The 20,816-nt window shown below is 37.9% G+C and overlaps 3 protein-coding genes and 1 long non-coding RNA gene across 9 annotated transcripts in view; 2 read left to right on the top strand and 2 right to left on the bottom strand.

Moving 5' to 3' along the window:
* On the bottom strand, nucleotides 1–18,506 carry LOC311292495 (uncharacterized protein). 2 transcript variants are annotated; one of them, XM_084412208.1, is made up of 3 exons: nucleotides 18,144–18,506; nucleotides 14,617–14,867; nucleotides 1–2,531 (listed from the first exon to the last, which is right to left on the bottom strand). In XM_084412208.1, exons 2-3 carry the CDS (start codon nucleotides 14,774–14,776, stop codon nucleotides 1,450–1,452), a joined length of 1,242 nt encoding a protein of 413 aa, XP_084268334.1. In that variant the 5' UTR covers nucleotides 14,777–14,867; nucleotides 18,144–18,506; the 3' UTR covers nucleotides 1–1,449. The 2 variants fall into 2 exon arrangements, with proteins under 2 accessions (XP_084268334.1, XP_084268333.1); XM_084412207.1 differs by having other exon boundaries at nucleotides 14,617–14,872.
* The window catches only part of LOC311292919, a 205,673-nt gene that overhangs the window by 121,853 nt on the left and 63,004 nt on the right, over nucleotides 1–20,816 (top strand). The window lies entirely within an intron of this gene.
* Nucleotides 1–20,816, bottom strand: part of LOC311292459 (uncharacterized protein) — a 222,598-nt gene that overhangs the window by 112,804 nt on the left and 88,978 nt on the right. The window lies entirely within an intron of this gene.
* The window catches only part of LOC311292169 (uncharacterized protein), a 13,761-nt gene continuing 9,161 nt past the window's right edge, over nucleotides 16,217–20,816 (top strand). Inside the window, exons 1-2 of one of the 5 annotated variants that reach the window (XM_084411745.1) lie at nucleotides 16,217–16,450; nucleotides 16,565–16,689. The gene's annotated coding sequence lies outside the window, so the exon portion shown is untranslated. Of the gene's footprint in view, nucleotides 16,690–17,535; nucleotides 17,665–20,816 lie in introns of those variants that run through there. The other 4 variants (XM_084411746.1, XM_084411747.1, XM_084411744.1 and 1 more) reach the window with 4 other exon arrangements.

The raw sequence follows: 20,816 nt of genomic DNA on the forward strand, positions 1-20,816 counted from the left end.
TTACCATTCGTTGTAAAACTGTGGATCTATTTTTCCAAACGTCTCACACCCGTAGATTCTTCCGTTGAGAGCTTGAATAATAGACACTCCAGCCCAGTTGGTGGCGATAATGCACCTTTGCCAATTGCAAGCAAACCACTGGCATTTAATTGAATACACAGAAGAAGAAGAAGCGGCGGAGTAATACCGTACCTCACACAGCTCGTCCAATACAAGTCAATGGAGTTGGACAAAAACTACGATAAAACCTGTTGGAAAGCATCTTTTGCAGCGATTTTTGTGTGAGCATATCAGTGAACACCCCTGACCACTCGGTGAGTTTCACGTCTTTGTAATCGAAAGTTTAATGCGTTTTAGGAAGGATTGTTCCAGTGCACCTATGCTGCCATTGTGAAGGTGGGGGGGAAAGCGAAATAAACCTAAAATTCTCAGGACAGCAGCATGTGTCCAAATTTTTAACTTAACCGTTCTATTTCATCAGAAACGATCTGTAAACAGGGCTTTAAGTGTAAAATACCGAACTTGTCCTTTAAGGGTTTTCAGTTAGAACAGTGTTGTGGCCAATAAGTTAATAACTAATGATCGTTGCGACAGAAGTGAATCAATCAAATCTAACTTTAGCTGGACAATAACTTTTTTCTTGAGCTGCTGTAAAGCTAAAACAATCTGTGTTACTTTAATTTCCTATTATCACTGTAAAGCTGCTTTGAAACAATCTATATTGTTAAAAGCGTTATAAAAAATTAAGGTGAATTGACTATTCAAGTGTGATTGAGTGGGTTCAGCCATTTTGGCACCAGTCTTACACCACTATCAATCTCCACTTACATTTACCTAGTTATTTTTTATTACTGACATTTTAATCAGGCTACTCCTCAGGTCGGGCAAGTAAAATTCTCTTTCACTGGCCCCTTCAAAAAATCCACTTTTTGTCCCGGACAAGCGTTAATGTCGAGCCCTGGCTTCAGCTGAAATTTAATAAAGAAACTCTTCCCACACTGATCACACGTGTGTAGATTCTCTCTACTGTGGATCCTCTCATGTGTTTTCAGATTTGATGACTGACTGAATCTCTTGTCACAGTGTGAACACTTGTAAGGTTTTTCTCCAGTGTGAATTCTCTGGTGCAGTTTTAAATATTTTGCTGTAGTAAAAGTCTTCTCACACTCAAAGCACATGTGCTGTTTCACACCAGTATGAGTTTTCTGATGTGTATGTAAAGATTGCAGAAGTGAAAAACTCTTTCCACATACAGAACTTGTATATGGCTGATTACATGTGAACGACATACATTTACATTTAATCATTTAGGAGGAGCTTTTTTCCAAAGTGACTAAAAAAATGAGGAGAACATTATGCAATCAGACCAGCAAGAGGGCAACAGTATACAAGTGTTGTAACAAGTCTCAGTTATTCTAGCACAAAACACATAGCAAGGTTTTTTGTTTTTTAAATCAGTGCACACTTGTAAGGTTTTTCTCCAGTGTGGATCCTCTCATGTGATTTCAGAGTTGATGATTGACTGAATCTCTTGTCACAGTGTGAACACTTGTAAGGTTTTTCTCCAGTGTGGATCTTCTCATGTGATTTCAGAGTTGATGACTGAATGAATCTCTTGTCACAGTGTGAACACTTGTAAGGTTTTTCTCCAGTGTGGATCCTCTCATGTGTTTTCAGATTTGTTGAATGACTGAATCTCTTGTCACAGCGTGAACACTTGTAAGGTTTTTCTCCAGTGTGGATCTTCTCATGTAATTTACGAGTTGATGACTGACTGAATCTCTTGTCACAGTGTGAACACTTGTAAGGTTTTTCTCCAGTGTGAATCATCTGGTGCTGTTTTAAACATTGCGCTGTAGAGAAAGTATTCTCACACTCAAAGCACATGTACTCTCTCACACCAGTATGAGTTTTCCGATGTGCATGTAAAGTTGGCAGCCATGAAAAACTCTTTCCACACACAGAGCATGAATGTCGCTTCTCCTTCGTATGAACTGTCAGGTGTGTCTTCAGGTCTGATGCCCTAATAAATGTTTTGCCACATTGATCACATGTGAACGGTTTCTCACCAGTATGAACTCTCATGTGAAGCTCAAGACTTTGTTTGGCTGTGAAGCTCTTCCCACATTGATCACAGGTGAACGGTTTCTCTCCAGTGTGGATTTTCATGTGTTCCTTAAGATTTACTTTTTGTGTGAAACTCTTCCCACATTGATCACATGTGTGTGGTTTCTCTCCGGTGTGAATTCTCATGTGACGCTCTAGACTTTGTTTGGTTGTGAAACTCTTCCCACATTGATCACATGTGTGTGGTTTCTCTCCGGTGTGAATTCTCATGTGACGCTCTAGACTTTGTTTGCTTGTGAAACTCTTTCCACACTGAGTGCAGGTTGCAGATTTCTTGGCTCTTCTTTTCTTTAAAAATGTCTTTTTAGTCTTTGAGCGACTCAAAGGTTTTTCTACAGGTTGTACATGATGTTTCTCCTCCACTTCACTCGGTTCTTCACTCTCCTCGTTCACTTCTATCAGGTCTGAAATGAAAGAAAGAAAAAATATTTTTATTTTCAGTACATCAAAATAATTCAAAAAGAGAAATATGAAGTGAGAGAGCATACAAGTAATGTAATATAACCTTTATAAAATCAAATTTGGATCCTATAGATTTATCTAATTTTAGACCAATTTCGAAACTACCTTTTCTCTCAAAGGTTCTAGAGAAGGTAGTTTTAAGTCAATTACAAACTTTTTTAGAGAAAAAAAATCAGTGTTTGAAGTTTTTCAATCAGGATTCAGGGAAAAACACAGCACATAATCTACCGAGCGATCAACTACCCAAAAAACCGCTGATGATCTTACCGTCATTCTGCGTCATTAATACCCACCCTGCTCGATTACACAGAATCTGCTCTTTTAAAGGTTCATAATGATATTCTATTAAGTGCTGATTCGGGATCAACAATTTTGGTGTTATTAGATCTTAGTGCAGCATTTGATACAGTGGATCATAACATCTTGGTCTCTCGCTTTGGAGACCAAGACACCATGTTGGAGTGCGAGGAATGGCCCTTCAGTGGATCAAGTCCTATCTAACGAACCGTAGTTTTGCAGTTAAACTTTGGCGAATGTTTGTCGACTTCAGCTCCACTTGTGCAAATGACAGATACAAGAAAGCATGAGCACATTACACCAATTTTGTACTCACTCCAATGGTTGTCAATCCATTTCCGTATAGAATATAAACTTTTAATGTTTGTTTTTAAATCCTTTTAAATTGTTTGGCACCCACATATCTTGATTCCTTAGTGAAACATTATACATCAAATAGATCCCTGCGGTCTTTCGATCAGTCTCTTTTAACGATTCCAAGATCTAGATTAAAACTTAGGGGTGACCGCGCCTTCTCGATCGCTGCCCTGAAACTTTGGAATTTGTTACCCATTCACATCAGATTGGCTCAGACTATTTCGAGTTTTAAATCATTGTTAAAAACTCATCTATTAACTCAGGCAAATTTGAGTCAAATTTCTCTGTTGTTGTTTTATGTTGTTTTTGTGTTGTCTATGTATTTTAGGGCTGGACCCAAATATTCGAATATTCGTTCGGTGGGTTGGTTTTCGATTTGAAAATTTGACATTTGAATATTGTTTTTTTTTTTTTGCACACCTGGCATCCCCCTCGAAACGGTTCTCATTCGCGCTTGAATATGTTCAACACTATAAAATCTTATGAAATACAATACTCTTTTTTACAATTATCTTATATAGCCTAGCCATTTTTAACCCTCTGGGGTCAGCAAACGCGCCCACGCGTTTTGCTGGATTTTCTTCACATTGTAGCACAATAAACTTAAATTACTCCGTCATTTATGGTCATACAGAAAAAATAAATATAAAAAAAGAATCTGTGATATTTCTACTTTTGTATGTGTCCACTTACAATCAAATCAAAACATTGTGCTTTTGTAAAATAAAGAAAATAAACAGGGTGTGCTTTCTGCCTCTCCGTCGCGGTGAACTTTTTTTCTTGAGCACGTCTTTAAACTGAAACAAAACTCAGCGAATACTTGTCACACATTTATGAGCCATATATCTTTATAAACATTTAAGTGTGTACTTTTAAATGATCGGATTCAAACTGAAAACAAATATTCTCTGTTTAAGTAATTTGTAAAAAACCAACAAGATGTCCAGTATCTCAAACGCTTGCTCATTATTTTTAATTAGACCACGCGCGCAAAAGAGATTCACATGCAAATCTCCACATGGAACGCGAACGCGCTCGTTACCTCAAAAACAAAGCACGAAAAAACTTCACAAGTCTCTGCTTTTCGTCGGGTTTGAAAGACACGCCGTGAGCTTACATTGGATTTACCTCAGAAGAAGAACACGATTTGAAGACAAGAAAGATGTAAGGTAAGAAATTCTTACATATTAGTTTGTTATTGTTGCATAAATTTCACATTGCAGTTGAACTGTTGCTAGATATATGGTGAATATTATAATATTTAGACCCGTGTTTACTGTTACTGTGTTTGTGGATATCTGCTCAAACGTAGATATGTATATGGTAACCATAATGTTTCATATTTTGGAGCATGCTGTGCATTTGAATGTATCATATTTTGCAGCGCGATCGCGTTTGAAAAGCAAAACGCACCAAACGGCTTCATGTCTTTACTATTATCTCATTTCATATCATCATAACGAATGGAAACATTTGAAGTAACATATGATAATCAATATATTTTTCTCTAGCTTAGTTGTTACTGAAATCTTTTGCTGCTATAGGTTATTGTTATTATTATGTTATGCAGCACTGCGCATAGCCTATGCCTACAAGGCACAACAAACCTGGTGTTCATTATATTATATATTGTTGGAAACATTTGTGTGTGTGTGTGTGTGTGTGTGTGTGTGTATTCTGTGAATTTTAAAAAGCAATTTTAACCAGAAAAATCTAAAATTTATTCCCAAAATCATCGTGCAGGCCTATAGTTTCTCTTGATATCAGTGTGTTCACTTTTTTTTTCTTTCAGGGCCCAGATGCAACTGAGTCCTGCTGACTTTAACATTCACATGAGTCTCTGTACATGAACATGGTAAAGTGAAAATCAAACACCTTGGAAATGAAAGGTATGTACAATGTTTTTAGGAATGGCACAAAGGTCTCTGTCTTTGGATCATTGTTTTCAATAAGTGCTTTTTTGTCATTTGTTTTGTATCTTTGGATTATGTTGTGTTGTAAATAAATCCAAACAATCAAAAAGCCATTCTTTTTTAAATCTCCTCATTCTTTTTGCAAGGTTGCTCAGAATGACAGGGCCTGATAGCTCCTAATAGGGCCGTTAGGGGAGGGTCTTTGTCTTTCTCAGGTGTGAAAAGCTTACATATTAATGATGTGATCAGACCTCCCGCATAAAGCTTTCTCACACAAAACACGTCGTACAAATTTTAAATCAATTTATTGTCTTCTCTGAATGAGTAGTCAGTAGGGCTGGGTACCGAGTTCGATACTTTTTAGGTACCGACCGAATTGCCTCGATACTATCGAGTATCGAAAAATGACTTGTTTTTCGGTACCAGATTTCGATACCTAAGGGGTTAACTCGTCAACGTCAGTGCTCAAACAAATACATATGAAATGCACAACGACACGCCTAAATTCGCTCACGCACATACACGCAAACTCTACACACACGAGACGCGCGGAACTCTCCGCACATACTCTTGAGACGCGCGCGCGCACACAAACTGTCCACGCACATTCTCATGAGACGCGAGCCTATGGACGCGAGCACACACACACAAACTCGCGCACATACTCAATGACACGCAAGCACACACACTCACAATACCCTAAAGATGTGGAAAAGTCGATCAAAAGTGTGGCTACATTTCTCCAGGCTCGATGCCAACAGCGCGCAATGCAGTATTTGTGGTAAAATAATGGCTGCAAAGACGGTACCGCGACAGATATGATGAAGCCCTTGACAGTGCACGGAGTAAACATAAGAGCAGAAAGTTGCTGCGTCTTTGACTGGTAAATGAAGAGATACCTTGTTGATCACTCTGACTGTGTTTATATTGCAATAATGACCTACTGAATGTACACTGCCGTTCAAAAACGTGTTGGTCAGAATTTTTTTCAGTAAGCATGCATTAAAGTGATCAAAAATGACCTTCCAAAAACTGTTTTCATATTTCAGCTTTGACAACACAGGAATAAATTACATTTTGAAATATATTCAAATAAGATTTTAAATTGTAATACTATTCCACAATATTACAAGTTTTACTGTATTTTTGATGAAATAAATTCAGCTTTGGTGAGCATGAGCTCTTTATAAAAAAAATATTTTGTACCTTATGTATATGTATAAGGAATATTTTGTTCCTTTGTGCTTTTTTTGTTCCTTTGTGCACTGACTAAGGAGCATGAGTCAAACTGAAAAAATAAAACCAAAGTTTTTCTGAGGTAATGTGTTATGTAATGGATTTCATAAAATTGGTATCGAAAAAAGTATCGATCAGGAACCGGTATCGAAATCAAGGTATCGGTATCGGTATTGGTATCGAAATTTTTTGAACGATACCCAGCCCTAGTAGTCAGGGCGATTTTCACATAGTTTTGGAGCAAATATTCTAGGCTACGTGATACAATTTTCAAAAGTCTTATGAAGAAATAATCAGTATGGGTTTCATGACCTTATTTCAGTGAGAATTTTTTTGGGTATTTTCACAAACCACGCATAAATGTCATTATCTCAAAACTGCAAACTTTTACATACATGCTGCTGATATATTATTGTAGCAGAGTTTGTGCTGAATACAGTGTAATCAGACTTTAGCCATGAAAATGTCACAAGTAACAGAAATAAGCACAAAATCTCATTTTTAATTTAACTTAATTTCGTTTTTCTTTATTTAAATCTACCCTTTACTGTGTCAGTAATTTGTTAGTCAGAAAAAAATATTAGACTACCTTATTAAAAGTATTGCTTAAGTTAACAGACCTGTGTGTGTGTGTGTGTTACGTGCGAGTGTATTTACTTTGTGTTGTTCATGGGAAAGATGTGTTTAACATCACTAGTGCAGTGTCCGTTCTCAGAGCATATAAGCCCTGTCCGTGTGAGGTGGGCCGCATTCTGCTCGCGTTGTTCTGTAGTTTATTAAAAGTTTATTAATTCTGAACGTGTCGCGTCCATCTATATTGCACCAAATGGACACTGCACTCCCTTGTGAAGTTGATTGGATAAACAGTTCTCGAAATAATCAAAATGCAAACGGGCAAACAGACACAGAGATTCCTGCCTTTATTAGAGAGAAGAATATGTTCAGCCCCCTCTCTCCGAAGCTTCGAATATTCGATGTTCATTACTACCGAAGCTTCGAAGCTCAAAAAAATTGTATTCAGACCAGCCCTAATGTATTTATTTATATTTTATTATCTCTGGAAAGCACATTGGTGCAACTGCAGTTGCAATGAATTGTGCTATATAAATACAATAAAGAAAGAAAGAAAGAAAGAAAGAAAGAAAGAAAGAAAGAAAGAAAGAAAGGAAGATTCATTTGCATGTGAATATGGGACACCAGAAACACAAACTCAAGTGAATTTCGCAGCATTCCTTTTCAAGTTTACCCAGATAGCAACACTATGTTGGTCCAGAACCGGCCCACATCTGGCACGATTTAAAATCTTGCTGATTTACAAATAGGGCTGTGAATCTTTGGGTAGACAGCGAATTGATTCGATTCACGATTCATAGGTTTTCGATTCGATTCAAGGACGATTTTTGCAAATTCAGAAAGATTCAATTCAAGGTGATTCACATTAAAATTGGATGCGATTCGATTCTTCATTTTTTATATGCATTCATAGGATTATTTAAATGCTTCCCCCAATGGGTCTGTCAGGGTGTGAATTACACAGTGGCCATCGGGGGGGTCAGAGAGTGGGGACAAAAAACAACAATTTGTCCATTGTTAATGTTAGTTCATGTTTGTTTTTAATGAATCTATTGTTGTAAAAAAAACATTTTAATAGCCTATAAATTAGCATTTGTAGAAATGCATGTAAGTCAAGATTTAAAAAGGCTTTAAAAGTATTGTTAGTTCATCATGCTAACTATTTTGTAGAATAGTCTTAATGGATACACAACCTTAAAGTGTTCCTGGTACATTGAACATCCTTCCATGGTGAGACTAAAAATACCATGAACTTTACCAACTAAACCTTAACTAACTTTTATTCATGGAATAGTAAGAAAAGCCCTCTTTGTTCTCTTTATACTGAACATTTTCCTCATGATTCTGAAAGAAAATGCGCCGGGTGTCTACTTTTGCTATATTAACGATCACTAACGCAACTTTAATGCGCATCTGATTGATTGATTGATTGATTGATTGAGTGACTGATAGATAGATAGATAAACCACGTGCAGTTATTTCAGCAGTTTCCTTTGTACATTCAGTTTAACAACATTAAAGTTAAGTTTCATTTATCATTCATGATTCATCGGAATTGTGCGTATGCATTTTAGACACCTATTATGCGTTTGCTCTTTCCATGTAAAAAATTTGCGCCCTTGAATAAGTGGAGTTTTACTTCAACTGCTCAGGACGATTGATGTCAATGGTATGACCCATTTCCGTAAAACTTAAGCTCGTGTGAACAGCAGTGGCTGTCCTGAGGAGAGCTCAAACATGGACTGCTGTGGTTGGCAGTGGTTCGCAGCAATAGACTCTCCCCTGTAAAGGTCTCATCAACAAGACAGCCATGGGCACTGATCCTCAAGAAACTCATCTCCATACCAGTGTGATGACTCCGATCTTCAACCAGATTGAACTGGATAATATTCTGAATGTTCTGATCCAATCCGACTTCTGACCAGTAATACTGCCTGAATCATAATCATACACTGTTCACTCGTTGGCCAGAGGAGAACTGGTCCCCAGCTAAGCCTGGTTTCTCCCAAGTTTTTTTTCTCCATTCTTTCACTGATGGAGTTTTGGTTCCTTGCCACTGTTGCCTTTGTCTCTTGGTTTGCTTATTTGGGGACACTTAAAGGCAGGGTAGGTAGGAATTTTATAAAATACTTTTTTCCAAATTTGTTTAAACTTTCTATATATATCAATACATAATTAAAATGTAAGTACTCTGAAAAAAAAGAGTATAAAAATCGCGTGACTCTAGACCGTTTAATCTGTGTTAAACACAGCTCATTATTTCCATTCGGGACGAAACAAAGGATTGGCTTAGGCAACTGTCACTCTCTCTCGCAACCATAGCAACCACCCTTTTGCCACGGGATCTGCCCACTTGCGCGCGCACGTTTGATTTGAGGAATTCAAAAGGCACGGAACCTAGGAGCAAAACAATGGCAGAGAAAGAGCAATCAAAATTCACATTACCAGCAAACAAGGCTAAAAAAGGAAGACAAAAGGACATTTTACAAACCTACGTTTTGCATGTGCTTCTGCACGCACTTTTCCAGTCACAACACCGCAATCAGAGGAGGACGCGCTGAAAACTGTAATGCTGTTCTCTTCCTTCATAACTCGTACTGAGAAGGTTTGAGTTGCAGAGGAATTTGTGACTGTTTCACATGTTCAACCACATCAAAGTTTCGTAATTAGTAAGTCTGTGCTTTTTCTCTTTTTTTTCTTATGTGCTGAAGGGCTGCTGTGCCTTGGTGAAACGGTGTTTGTAGCCTACCTGAAGAGCTCTTTTCCAAAACGCCATAAACCTAAAAAGCTGCCTCAAAGAACCAGCAAAAGTAATGATTATGAATATGTAAAATATTGCAATAAGACATTTTAATTGTTTATTAATTTCTGTGTCGGCTGCAAAGATGAAATTGACGATAGGCTATTGACTCGCGATCTTCGCAGTAGTGAACGCACCGGAGAAATGCACATTTATTACATAGTTTTATTTTATTTTTGGATGGTTTTGTTTAGAACCAGATTTCTGTAAATATATTTCACATTTTTTAGGCCTGTGAGGCGAGGTGATGATATAATCTCCAGTTCAAGCACCTTATGTTGTGATTGATATATTTACTTTTATGTAATAAATCCAGGAAATTGGTTAATGAAAAAAATATTAAAATTAAGATACAATTAAAACAAAACGAAATTCGTTTTAAAGAAAGGCTTTGTGCTTTCTGTTTTGAGGTCTCTGTGAAAGTTTGAAAGTATTTTAGTGCGCTTTCAGAGCGCTCGCGTCCATAATGGAGAACTGTCACGTAATATTGTTTTTCCTCATAAATGCAAGACTTTTTTAAAAAGACAAACCATACATTTTTGAAAAAATAAAAAAGATGGATTTATAGCGTTTTGGGGAAAAAAATGGATGGATTTATAGCGTTTTTAAAATATATATATTTTTTTTTACTTTTTGATCATCAACAATATTGTTGTTTGATTTAATAATCACTGTTGCAAGAGATACCTAGTTCCGTTTTTCTTTTCTTTTTTAGTGAGTGGAAAAAGTAGGGGCTACCTCAGATTCTGTTTAGTTAGCTCGGATCCTTTATTGTTTTTTATTTTTCTAAAGCCTACAATAATAGGTCAAATGCAGCAAGTCAAAAGACCAACTGGACCTTCTTTGCCAGTTTGCACACATTTCTTTGAAGGATGGCAAAAATATCGCCTGAATATCGATATCGAGATATTGGGAAAAAATATCGAGATATTCATTTTTGTCAATATCTCCCACCCCTACATGCAGAACACCATATATGTTATGAATCTTACACGAAATTCATCTTAATCACAATGTAACTGATGGTAATGGAAAAACGTGTATCAATGCAACCTGTTTTTAGCTTTGCCTTATAGATATAACTACCTCGTTAGCGAATCAAAAAATATATATTTTAAACTTTACCAATATCAATATGCTAGCTTGATAGTGAGTACTAAAATACATCTTATTTGTTTATATTCATAATGATAAAGTTAGATTTTTTTATTACATGTGATTCGGACATGATGTCACTACATGCACTGTGCTCCTTCCTCTCCGCTCGTCTCAGGTAAATAATGCGTCTTCCAGCTCAGCGGTCGGAGTCGCACGTTCATGTGTTTTGGGGGCGTGGCTTTGGAAGGAGCCCAGAAGGGAGGGGGTGGAGTGAATGGAAATAATGAGCTGTCTTTAAAACAGTCGTGAGAGGTCTACAGACACTCGATTTTTATACTTTCTTTTTCAGAGTACTTACATTTTAATTATGTATTGATATATAAATAAAGTTTAAACAAATTTGGAAAAGAAGTTTTTTAGACAATTCCTACCTACCCTACCTTTAATATTGAACAATATTTTTGATCTGCCTGCATTGTCACCACTATATTAGAACTGAACTGAGCAGAAACAAACTTTGTTATTTTCCTATTATCACTGTAAAGCGTCTTTGAAACAATCTGTATTGTAAAAAGCGCTATATAAATAAAGTTGACTTGAAGCTGGTAATGCTGTTTGTGGAGTTGTTTAATCCTCCTCTGCTGAGATGATGTAAGCTGCTCATCCCAAATAAGGGGAGTGGCGATACTAGTAGCGTCTACCGTGTTTTCCTCATTAAGTGCTCTCAGCTATGTCCTTTAGGGTATCGTGGAGGGGTGAGGTGTCTAAGACACAACATCTAGCTACTGGAGTGCCTCAGGGCTCAGTGCTTGGACCACTTCTCTTCTCCATCTACATGACATCACTAGGATCTGTGATTAAGAAACATGGCTTTTCCTATCACTGCTACGCTGATGACACACAACTCTACCTCTCATTCCAGCCCGACGATCTGACGGTAGCCGACCATATCTCAGCCTGCCTGACACACATTTCTGGCTGGATGAAGGACCACCACCTTCAACTAAACCTTGCGAAGACAGAGCTACTCGTGGTCCCGGCCAACCCAACACTTCACCACAACTTCACCATTCAGCTAGGCTCGTCATCCATAACTCCATCTAGGTCAGCCAGAAACCTTGGTGTGGTAATTGATGATCAATTGAACTTCACAGACCACATTGCTAGAACTGCCCGGTCATGTAGATTTGCCTTGTACAACATTAGGAGGATCAGGCCCTTCCTATCAAAACATGCTACACAACTCCTTGTCCAAGCGCTTGTTTTATCCAGACTTGACTATTGAAACGCTCTCCTGGCTGGTCTTACAGCTTGCACAGTCAAACCTCTGCAACTGATCCAGAACGCCGCAGCTAGAGTGGTCTTTAACGAGCCGAAAAGGGCACGTCACTCCTCTCCTCACAAAATGGCACTGGTTGCCATCAAATTCAAGTCACTGACGTTTGCCTACAGAACAACCACTGGTTCTGCTCCCTTTTACTTTAACTCTTTACTTCAGACTTACGTGCCATCCAGGAACCTGCGCTCTGCAAGTGAATGACGTCTTGTGGTGCCATCTCAAAGAGGCACTAAATCTCTTTCTCGGACCTTCACCTGGACTGTTCCCTGCTGGTGGAATGATCTGCCCAACTCAACCAGAGCTACTGAGTCCATAGCCACTTTCAAGAAACGGCTGAAGACGCTTCTTTTTCGACAGCACTTGATCCAGTAATACTAACACTTTCTCTACTACTCTATTCTATTCTGTTCTATAACAAAAAAAAAAAAAAAAAATTCTGCATTAGATTAAACTGAGAAGGGTCATAGCACTTGCATATTGTTGTCCTACTGTTAGTTTAACTGCTTCTATTGTTTTCATTTGTAAGTCGCTTTGGATAAAAGCATCTGCTAAATGAATAAATAAATGTAAATAAAAGTGCTGGGGGAGAGAAACACCTGTGTTGCATTAGCAATCAGAGATCAAAACTATAAAGGTATGATGTATTTGTTGTTTGGGAGGGTTTTTCTTGTTGCTGCTGCTGAGTTCCTTGCCGAGGCTGCCGTGCCGGGAAGTGGGTTGGAGATTGTTGTGCGACGCGTGCGAATTGACTGGGAGGGACATTTTGCTGGGGATTTCCCCTCTTAAGTTTGGCGGCCACCGTTGAGTTCCTTGAACGCGGTAACCCACGTCCGGTAGCGGGTAAGGAAGCAAGCAGTACATTCTTATTTTTTACTGTTGTATTGGTTGTTGACGTATGTGTTGGTATTGCCTTGTTCGCCGGGGAGGCCCTAATTTATGTGTGAAACTATTGGTCCTCCAGCGCTCGTGTGTAAAGTGAGCGCGTGTGTGAGTAAGGATGTGGGTAGGTTATTATCTCCCATATGCTGCTTGTACTGTATATTGACGACGGCTACGTATTTAGCATGAGTGGTATGGATGGTCTGTCCTGACTGAATTTTGGTGTGTGTATTTATTGGTGTGGTATTTAATGACTTTGAGGTTTGCAGTGCAATGAAATTATGCATGAGAGGTGATCACATGAATTGATTTAAAGCATGTATTTAATAACCGGCAAAACCCTGTGCTGAATATATTATGCTGTTTGTTGATGTATTATTATTCTCTAAGTAAACATATTGCTGGTTATCATTAATTAAAAGTATCTGAGTTGAATTGTACCTGTCATGATTGCATTAACCTGCTGCCCCCCTGGGTTTTAATATTATGATTGTATAAACAAATAAGTTTTGGGTACTTGAGTGTCTTCTTGGTTATTGACCCACCGAAAATCTTTGGTCCAGTAGAGAACCTGTGAATCACTCTTATTGTGAGTTTGGGGTGGTTTCAATGACATTTACATATCGTGACCAGTCCACTCCATATTTAATATTCTCAGATGTTCTGGCTCAGATAAGGTCCAGTTCTGGTTTATTTCTTTGCTCTTGGCTGACATGTGGCATTGCTATGGCCTGCTTGTGGCCCAGATGAGAACTGGCAAACAGAAGCGGATCTGGCAAACAGGAGCGGTCCGCCCAAGGGCCGTCATTCCACGCCGCATGTGGGCCAGATCATCTTTCCACATGTGCCAGATGTGGGTCGTCACTATTTTGCTATCTGGGTACAGTGTCCGTAGAAACTTCACATGCTGAGAGTCTAGACTGACCGCGGCTTTAACTTCTTATTTATTAATTTTTATTAGTACATTATCTGTGTCCTACATGTTTCTCTCATCCCTGTTACTTCTGACATGATTTTCCTCCTTCCTTAAAAACAGAGCATTTCTTAAAACTGTGGCACCCAGGAAGTGACATCATCTGGGCTCTTTCTACTGCATGATGGGAGGACAAGAAAATAATCTCAATCCATTCTCTCAGTTTTTACACAAACTGTACCGTGTTGACCGGATACTAAGGTTACTATAAGAAGAATAATCTCAATAAATATGAATAACTTCTAGAATTTATAAGAAATACAACTTTATCAGTAACTATAAATCACAGTTTGCTTAAGTTGTGATTACAACCATGTCAACAATATTGGCAACATTGTTGCAAAAAATGGTTGAACCAGATATAAATATTACAAAAAAAGTGCTAAAATAATATTTATGACCTTTACTGATCATTTGTTGAAAACAAACAAGAACATTTTGTACCAACCTTCCCTTACTGACCTTTAAAAAAAAAAAAAAAATCTAAAAATGTTTATGTGCTTGAATGTTTCTAACATGAATGTTCTTCAGCATCATGAATGAATGAAGAATAAACACCAACCTCTTTGTTCTTCAGGATCTTCAGTGTGTTTCATTCTGCAGGGTTCTGGATCACTCATGTTCTCACTGTCCTCTTTAATAAACTCAGTCTTTACAGATTTCAGCTCTTCCTGATGCATTGCGCTCATCTTCACTTGTAGCTGATGGGAATATTCCAGCATTTATTGCTGAATTATTGTGGGTGGAGCTTCACTGATGATGTGATTGTTGTGGGAGGAGCTTCACTGATGATGAATTCCACTGTGGGAGGAGCTGATCTGCCAAAATTTAAAAATATATGTTACTGAGTTTGTTTTTGTACTAAATATCACATCTAAGCATTTATGCCTGTTTGTCTGTCTATTGTAAAGTAACTGATGCTAATTCACAACTTATTTTATTACTAAGGCCACGTGTCCACTAAAGCTGTGCTAAAAACGCTAGTTTTAGTTTTTTCAGTGCTTGTTATGATACAGAATGTCCGTATTGTCATCTGTTGATGTTGTACAAGCAGAATGTGGTGATTGGTCGGTGTGATATTAGTCCCGCCCCTCCTCCACTGTGATTGGAAGGCTGGGTAAAAAGTGACAGTGATGAGCGCTGCGTTTTACCTAATGTTGAACATTCTTCAACTCTCACCGACCAGTAAAAAAACGCCTGCCGTTCATCGCTTGAACATTAAATACACGCTCAGTGCCTTGTTACGCTCATGGCGTTTAAAAAATGCGGCACTCCCATTGAAAACAATTGGAAAAATACACCAGCCGCATGAAAAAACGCTTTGGTGGACACACGGCCTAACCTGAACATTATCCTGCTTCTTCATTAAAATTAAGTATGGGGAAAAAAATTTAAACTCAGAAGCATCGCGATTCTCTCTCCAACTATTCTGGATCGATTCTGAACTTAGTTTTTAACCACAGACACACACACACACACACACACACACACACACACACACACACACACACACACACACACACACACCATTCAAACCTTCCATAATCTTTCATGAAGGTTGGAAAGGTTGAAGCAAATTACAAGAACATTCGCGGGCTTGATTGCACAGGATATTAGCTATATTAGTTTAAAATTTATACATTTTTCAATTGTAAATATTTCAAAAGTACTAATAATTACATAATTTTTTTTTTAATGTTTTCAAGTTGGTAAACTAATTAATTAATAAGAAAAAAAGTAATCGGATCGTGACTCTCAGAATGGGATCGGATTCGTGAGGTGCCTAAAGATTCCCACCGCTAATTTAAATATAGGCCTATATATAGAAATACCGAAAAGAACACAAATGATGTATTGTAAATTAAAAAATAACTATTTATAATAGTCCGAAAAACTTACATATTTGTAACCAACAAATTACCCTTAGTCTTAGACCAGTGAAATGAGCTTAAAGTGTCAATTGCAGGGAATTATTTGAATTTTGATAGATATTTTGAACCTACAAATACACTTCCAGATACATACACACGCACACACTTACACAGAGGCCCCAAGCGCAGAAGACGGAAAGGACGGAAGAATGCCCATATATGGGGAACAATGTCGACACCAGAAGAAGGTTGATGTCACATGATTTAGTTCCTCTGGAAAAAAACCAAGAAACTGCATAGGAACAATATAACCCAGTTCCGTATAAATATGACTGCTTTATTTGACTGTTGGCTGTTGCATTTTTTATGTCGTGTGCATCCCTGGGGAGAAATCAGCTCTCTTCCAGTTCAGTTTATTAACTGAGATTGTTTTTGCTTATATTGCTCTGCTGCATTATCTTAACTTGAAAACCTCAGATGAGAACAACTTATTTTTTTACATCTATTGCTTGAACTGCTTACAAGGTAAATAGCCTGAAGTCTTATAACCTGTAAACTTTTGATGATTTGCTACAAATATTAATTATTGTGTAACCAGTATTTTTATCTTTTGTTCAAATAAATTTTTATTTTATAAAGACAAACACTGTTAAGTTTTACTTCAGCTTACAAAGACAGTTTTATAATAAGTAATAGACGGAGCATTATATTATATCTTGCAAGACCAAGGACAACGAAGGATCCAGGAACGATTCTGCTAGAGGGTAAGCATGAATTTGATCGATGTGTCTAGTTGTCAATGATTGTTATTGTTTCACGAGAGTGTAGGGACACACCTAGATTTACTGATATAGATTAAACAAGCTAGTGAGGATTTAATCCTATTCTGACCTGACAGCAAAAGACTACCTAGCAACTTCAATACTAGGGGTTCTTCAGGAAGTGAGATAAATACCAGATCTCACCACACAATTTACAGGAGATCTGAAGACATCAGCATAATAAATGAGGTGAAAACACGAACTATTGACGTGAAATGGGTAGGACTATTTACTGCCCTAGTACAACAGTTATCAGTTTAGAAGTATACATGTGAATTAAACGTGGGATAATGGCCTTCATCATCACAGTATGATAATGTATGCAGGGAATCGTCATTATGCAGATTGAGGCTGATGTGTCTCTTACACACATCTGTGCCATTCGCTACACAGGACACACACACTTCTTCCCACTACATACTACTGATCTACTAGTGTGTTCTAACATGTTTTGTCTCATCTGACAGCTTATAAACTCAACAGAATTGTGCTGAACTAACTAAATGCTCATTCTCCTTCAACTGCTTTTTGATCCTATTACTGGTTCAAAATAGCAATAAGCCTTCAAGACTTACAAAATATCTAGTCTTTTAAGCAGCAAATAAAGGGGTGGTTGATTAGCTTTTTTCGAAGGCTGCCTTGATTGTGTTTATGGGATGCAGTCTAGTATGTGTTATTAAATTCTCTCAGAAATACACAACGGGCTCTGATTGGTCAGCTTGTCCCAAGTGTGTTGTGATTCGCTAAGCGCCTAGTTCACGCTGTCCGGAAACGTCACGCCGTTACCATAACAGCAGTTGCACGTGCTCCGGTGTAATGTAAACACAGCCGTCAATATTGCCTTATCAGTTTCAGTCTGAATCAGATTTAGAGAATATTAGTGGAGAGGAATCGAGCAGAACTTTTCGTTTCAGAGAGGTATGTTTTTTTGTATATGTCTCATTCTTTTTTATATACGCTTGTTATTTGTTTATGCTAAGTTACTGCAAATGCTAATGCTACTGTTTATGTTAAAACAGGCAAAAAAAGTTCATGCATTTCATACGTTCTGACTCAATCCTCGAAGGGTTTATATGATCAGCACTAACACACACACACACACACACACACACACACACACACACACACACACACTAATAAAGGGAATGTAGAAAAATATCTGTCCAAAACTATGAGCACGAGTCTAACCATGGTTTTACCACAGTAATTTTTTTTTATACATAGAACCATGTTTAACGTAACGTTCCTGTAGCCAAGCGAGCATGTGGGTAAACACTACATAAAGGCTCTAACATTCAAAGTTTCAGTTTGTACAGCGTTGCTACAACATAGCTAAATAAAACGATAGAAACTAGTGATGAAAAACACATCAACAAAGAATGAAAAAAAGCACTTACATGTTGTGACCCATAAACAACAGCTTCTGCTTTTAAAGTGGGAACTGCTCCATCTTTCAGGACAAACTTTTTTGTGAACTCTCTTCTTCTTTTTCTTCTTCTTCTTCTTTGGTATTTTATGGCAGTTGGCATCCAAAAAGTTGCATTACTGCCATCTGCTGTCAATTATCATGTCACTTCATACTTGTACTCATCTTTCCAGTCCAGTCCTCTTTAAAAAATAAAACAAATATGTCTTTCCTTTTTCACTTTTTCCACATTCTAATATATATTTTTTTACATTATACTGTCCTATACCAATTTCTTGTAAATTATGTTTCAACTCTTGCCTTTCTTGTGTACATTTTCTACATGACATATACAAATGTGACTGACTGTTTCCTCCTCTTGTCATTCGTCACATTGACCTCTGGGATGTTTTCCTAAGTTCCATTAAATGTTCAATGCCCGATCCTACTGTAAGTCTTGTTATTATAACTTGTTCTTTCCTTATATTTGTCATCTCTCTTACAATGCCTACTTTATTTTGAATCATGTATAGATGTCTTCCTTAATTTCATGATCATCACATTTCATGATCAACATCACCCTTTTCCACACTAGACTCTTCCCTTCTGATTTTGACAATTTAATTTCAATGTCAACATGCTCTTTTTTTGTTGTTGTTGCCTCTTTTGCCAATCCATCTACGTTCTCATCTCCCTTTATGCCTACATGTGCTGGTATCCACATATGTGTAATATTTTTCCCTGGTCTACTTACTCTTCAATTTATAAACAAGACTTCATATAATAGCCTACTTCTTGATGACTACAAGCTTTTCCAGTCTTCATACTCATAAGAGCTGATACAGAATCACTACATACTAGAATGTTGTTATCTCTGGATCGTTCAATCCATGCTAATGCAATACCTAGGCTATAGCACACAATTCAACTGCATAAATATTTAGATTATCAGATGTTCTTTTGCTAATTCCTATCTCATATCCTGTTGCATCTGATTGTAAGTCCTTTGACCCATCTGTAAATCTGAATACTGTCTTTATACTTGTTGTTCTGATATTTATAATATTCATTGGTTATATCTATATTTCTGTTACATCCTTTAATTGATAAAACATTCGGAATTTCCAAAGTCCAAATTGGTTTAACAGGCCATAACACAGTATTAGCAAATCTTTTATTATACACATTTTAAATCACCTGTCCAGCCAAAACTTTCTTTCTTTCTTCTCTCCTTTTCCCAGCACCTCTGTAAAACCTTTTTTGTTGGATGACTATCCTCGTGCCCTCTAAGATTTATCCAATAGTTTGCTGACAATTGTTTCCGTCGAAGCCACAATGGCATTCCTCCTCCCTCAACCTGAAGTGCACATACTCGTGTCAAGGGGGGAGGGACAACAGTTCGTTTTTACGACAGTGTGTTTGAAAGCATTTACTACCAGACACTAGAGGGAGCTTCGTAGAGAAAAAAACACTCAGGCTTGCCTGGTGTCCCTTTAACTGTATACTTTAGGCTATATGTTCTCTCAATGTTCGTTTTGTATCAAAATATAATCCCAAGAAACAAAAACATTCTACTTTCTCTATACTTCCATACATTTTCATTTTAAAGGTGAACTAAGTAACTTTTTTTGCCTTAACTGAACAGCTTCGGAGTCATTGGAATGGTTATAATACTTATTTCGGGTTGAATGGTGGTCGTTTTTTAGCACCCCCCTGGTGCCCGTGAGCGGAAAATATGCACTTGCAACTTTGGGGTGGCGGGCCGCTGGCCGCCGCGTCAGGAAGTATCGCGTGATATCAGGTCTCGCGATGTAAACAACTGCTTTACGGCCAAAAGAAATCTGCTAAAATGCTGTCATTATTGCGCTCCCTCACGCTGTCCGAACCTGAATGAAGAAGACGTTTTAAAGAATGTCCCATCTGCTTTGATGACGTTGATCTACTAGCCTCTGGGGCCTGTACCATGAAGCTGGTTTAGGTGGCTAGCCAGCTATGTTTCAGTTTAGTTTCCGCCAATCCTGGGTTTTAGGTACTATGAAAGTAGCTTGGCTTTAATCGGTGTTCGTTGCCATGGTATCTTACGCTGCACGGCTAACCTGCTCCGGGGCAGGTTATGTTCTGGATTCAAGATCTCAGACTGAAGTTTGACCAATCAGCTGAGAGCAAAGAAACATATAGGTGACGTAACTTATTCCCAGTGTCTGTTGCAATGATTTCACCTTTTCTTCCAAATCCTGTGACATCTCAGCGCAAATTGTTAGACGAGCACTTCGTAAAGAAAGAGTTTTTAGCCTGACAAAATCCCCTTGCCTTTCCTGATAGTTATTTGTATGAAAGATACAGATTTTCCGCGGAAGGAATGTCTTATCTTTGCGAACTTCTTGAGCCGTACATAAATTATTTAACACGTCGAATTCATGCACTACTGTACCGCAAATATTGCGTTGCGTTTTTTTGCAAGTGGTACATACTTGCACGGTGGGTGACGCACAGAAGCTGGGGGAAAACACGGTTTGTCAAACCATTCGCAAGGTCGCTCTGCAGGAGTACATGAATAGTTTCATTAATAGTGTTCCCCGGACATTTATCGACCATGTCCATAAAAGAGGGCTTTCATAAAATTGCCGTTAAGATATATTGATAGGGTGACATCACATGAACACTT

The sequence above is a fragment of the Rutilus rutilus genome (assembly GCF_951802725.1).
Source record: "Rutilus rutilus genome assembly, chromosome: 1".
Taxonomy (NCBI): Eukaryota; Metazoa; Chordata; class Actinopteri; order Cypriniformes; family Leuciscidae; genus Rutilus; species Rutilus rutilus.